Source organism: Sinocyclocheilus grahami, unplaced genomic scaffold, assembly GCF_001515645.1.
Source record: "Sinocyclocheilus grahami isolate Dianchi unplaced genomic scaffold, SAMN03320097.WGS_v1.1 scaffold676.1, whole genome shotgun sequence".
NCBI lineage: Eukaryota > Metazoa > Chordata > Actinopteri > Cypriniformes > Cyprinidae > Sinocyclocheilus > Sinocyclocheilus grahami.
Genome location: NW_015505855.1, coordinates 58,058 through 61,943, shown reverse-complemented (window position 1 = coordinate 61,943; position 3,886 = coordinate 58,058). Strand labels below are relative to the sequence as shown.

The following is a 3,886-nucleotide window of genomic DNA, read 5'->3' as shown; positions in this document are numbered from 1 at the left end:
TAACATTAAAGTTTTTAAATATACTTTTATATTGCAATAATTTCACATTCAATCTTCAAATTAATGTACAAACAACAAAGACAGTATATTTTTAAAAATATTTGTTTAATGGCATATTTTTTTTATGACTGAAGGCCAGTATCAATGATACCAATACTGATTTCTCTATAAAATTGCCCCCCCCCCACCAATATTTAACCATTGACTATAGCCATTCAACATTACAGTATGATTGAGAGCTATCAATTTTAACATTTATTAGACTTTAAAAAAATAACCCAATACTGATTTCTCTATAAAATTGCCCCCCCCACCAATATTTAACCATTGACTATAGCCATTCAACATTAGTATGATTGAGAGCTATCAATTTTAAGATTTATTAGACTTTAAAAAATAATTTAAACAATATTCACATAAACCCATTATAATAAATGTCATATGTACCTGTGCCCTACAGCAGAAATATACAGAAATTGAAATTGAAGTTATCAAACACTAAATTCAAAATTAAATATAGATTAATCCTTAAAGCTATAAAAGTTCTTTTTTTCTTTGTCCTTTGATTATTAGACAGCACAGCAGCTGGTTATTAGGTTGTTTTGGCTGCTATTTCTTTAAAAACTATTTTGACCTTTTCTGACCCACTTCAGGTCTTAAAGTCTCTATTAATGAGCTGACGAGTTGAATCGGGTGTGTTCGATGAGGGAGTTTTGAAAACCATTTCAGAGACATGTTCTTAAATGTGACTCATATAAAATATATTACATGCATGCACAGTTTTAAGGCAGCTTTAATCGGCTTTTTGGTAACTTCATGACGTACCTGACCATGGAATTGCATGCATGTTAGGGCTGTCAAAATGACTGAAAAATTTAATTAGAATTTTAAATATGATCAAAATTCAAATTTAAAAGGCATAATTTCAGTTAGGGGGAAAAAAAGCTTTTGGCTTCTCTCCTGAGGCCACAAGAGGGCGCATCGAGCAAAATATTATGCACGTTTCTTCAAAGCGTAATAAAATAACACGACTAACTTTGAAAAAAAGTGCATAATGTTTAAAATAATGTTTATAAACTATATATAATTAATAAAGTTGCTTAAACAAATAGAAAAAAAAACAGCACCATGCATGTATGTATAGTTTAATATAAAGGACTGAAAACCAATCACAAAGAGTAGGCTACTTTATTCATTTAAAAACATGAGATACAGTGAGATGGGGGAAAACCGCCATAAAGTCTTGAGACATTTTTTTTTTTTAAGTTGAACTTACATTCATTTTACATGGCTTTCTAAACATGCCACTCTCTTGTGCGAGACGCGAGTGCAACGCTGATAGATGCCCCGCTAGAAAATGTGATAAATATGTGTTCTGTGTGAACGGCTTGGTTTCAGTTTCGCTGTAAACAACATAGTCGCCACACTGATGTTCTCGTTTTCCACTATATATTGAATGAACATCTAATGGGTTCAACTGGATAGGCTAACAAAAGCATTCAAATGCAAAGACACTTACATTGTCGTAGCATTTCGTGCGCCACTGATAAGGCAGCCTGACGGCTGATGCAGACCTCAAATTCGAATGCAACATTTTTGCATTTTTAAATTTTTTTTTACGAATGTTCGAAATTCAATTTTTTTTTGGACAGCCCTAATGCACTTAGTTTATTTCGCACTTTGATATGAAAGGATACAGGCTACAGCGCGCAGGCACCTTTGTGCTTGTAATTGAAGAGCACGCGCTGCAAGCACAGTACCGTTTCCGTGCTCGCTTGACTCGCGCCTGGCGCTGTAGTGAAGTGGAGCTCGCTTTTGAAACGTCTCCCATTCTCAGTCGTTCTGCGACTGAAAAAATTAACTTCTTGTCAAGAGAAAAAGTGACAGAAGCAGCAGTTGTGAGTGGGGGGGCCAACCCTAGCCCCGCCCCTGCGTTAAATATTTTTAACGCGTTAAACTGAAAGAATGAATCGCCTGCGTTAACGCGCAAATTTTGACACCACTAGTTTTAATGCATAGGTGGCCCTGAACATCAGCTGGTGGTGACAGCTATATATATCCAACTAGTGCGAGAGGCCTACAATTTGGGAACTATTTCCATCATGTCCTACGTGTTTAAAAAATATGCAAATGACTGACCTCAGACATGCATTTGTTCATTTGGAATACTACAAATTCATTATGATTAGAACAAGCATATTTGTGTACGTACACATATGTTGTGAATTAGTAATCCACACAATTATTAGTGAATGAGACCCAAGATCCCTGTTTGGCAACACATTTCAGCGTGAATTGTTTTATGAATCTGTCACAGTATGATGCAGACTTTGCTAACAGATTGTAATTGAGTGCTGATGGTTTTTAACCATTCTGTTCTTCGGTTTCTCAGTTTACATACAAAAAAATACGGACTATTTAAGTCTAGGGACCAGAGGGGGTGAACCTAAGTTAAAATTAAATAATAAAAAAATACATTATGAACCTTTTAATTGACTTACATGGGTAAAAAAAAAATTATAATCTTTGGTTTTTAAGAGCTCAAACAGACTCAAAAAGAAAAAAAGTGTGCATTTTAGCAACATAAACCAAGACCCAACTGTGGCCTATTACTTTACTTCCAACAATTACACCTCTGCCATTTTATTTCTGCCTGATCTGTTCTTACCTGTCTGTGGGCTGCACACATTTGTGTGAAGGAATCCTGAAGGTACTGGTTACCAAACCCCATGATTCGACTGACCGTCTGGCTGCACAATCCAGCCACTTTGGCAGTAAAGTCCAAGGTGAAGGCGAGTCGGACCAGCTCAGGAGAGGCGTCTGTGGTCTGGGGAAGGGGACTGGGGATCTGGGCTATGTAGCGATCAGCGAGCTGCTGGAAGGAGCTGTAAGACAGTTTCTGGAGGAAGTCTTGGACACTCTTGTTCCTGCTTATCTAGAAAGAAAATTACACAGATATGGTATGAGGGGATCTAGCAGCATTTATTGCTGGTTATGTGAATTCAGGTCTTTTTTTATTCATATTTTACTACATGTGGCAAAAAATAGGCTGTGTTGAACCTAAAACAGCAATGTAAGAAAGTTTTGAAATGTGAAAAATAGAAATAAAATTGTACAAATGTCTGACCACAGAATACTGCAATTGACCACTCACAATATAGTATCCTAAAAAACCATGCAATAAAATGTGATAATTAAAATGATTATTTTCTTAAAACTAATTTTGCATACATTAGTCAAACGACTGAACATTATGTCAAAAGAATAATTAAAAAAAATACATTTAAATTATAATTCTTAAAATCAAATGAATCAGGGTTAAAATGCTTACTTTCTGATCAATAATATCCCCATGTTGCTTCAGCAGGCTGATAATCCTCTCTGTAGTGTCATCACCTGAGGAGACACACATGTGAACATTTGCTATTTGCAATATGAAGCTTAAATTTAAATACGCTTTGAAAAGTAAATAAATAAAGCAAGATCCCCTAGAATATTGTGTGGAATTTACTGTGCTCGTAAACGTTTCCTGCTAGTCAGATTTCATGGAGAGGGTCACCTGAAGAGCTGCAGTCTCCTACAGAAGCAGCAGAGGACAGCGGAGCACAATCTTCTTTTGGACTGAACTGAATCTCCTTCACAATCAACTCCAGTTCTTCTGACACCTTCTCAAAGTATGTATTATCAGAGTCCACGCTCACTACAAACAGAGGAAAGATTCACATGCACAGTTGTTTGGACCGACGATACATTAACATTTAAGTGTACAGGCCTGTTCGCACAAACACAGAAGTCGGTGGACGAGAGAGCTCAATGCGCTGCAAACGAAAAAACACATGCAAACAGAACCCCCCCCCCCCCCCCCCCCACAAACCCCCAACAACTC

General features: G+C 36.6%; 1 protein-coding gene across 1 annotated transcript in view; it reads right to left on the bottom strand.

Annotated features, from left to right (window-relative positions):
* Positions 1-3,886, bottom strand: part of LOC107559163 (uncharacterized) — an 8,818-nt gene that overhangs the window by 1,293 nt on the left and 3,639 nt on the right. Inside the window, exons 3-5 of the mRNA XM_016242905.1 lie at positions 3,560-3,700; positions 3,332-3,396; positions 2,669-2,935 (exon numbers count right to left, since the gene is read on the bottom strand). Coding sequence (XP_016098391.1) covers positions 2,669-2,935; positions 3,332-3,396; positions 3,560-3,700 — 473 coding nt within the window. The remainder of the gene's footprint in view (positions 1-2,668; positions 2,936-3,331; positions 3,397-3,559; positions 3,701-3,886) is intronic.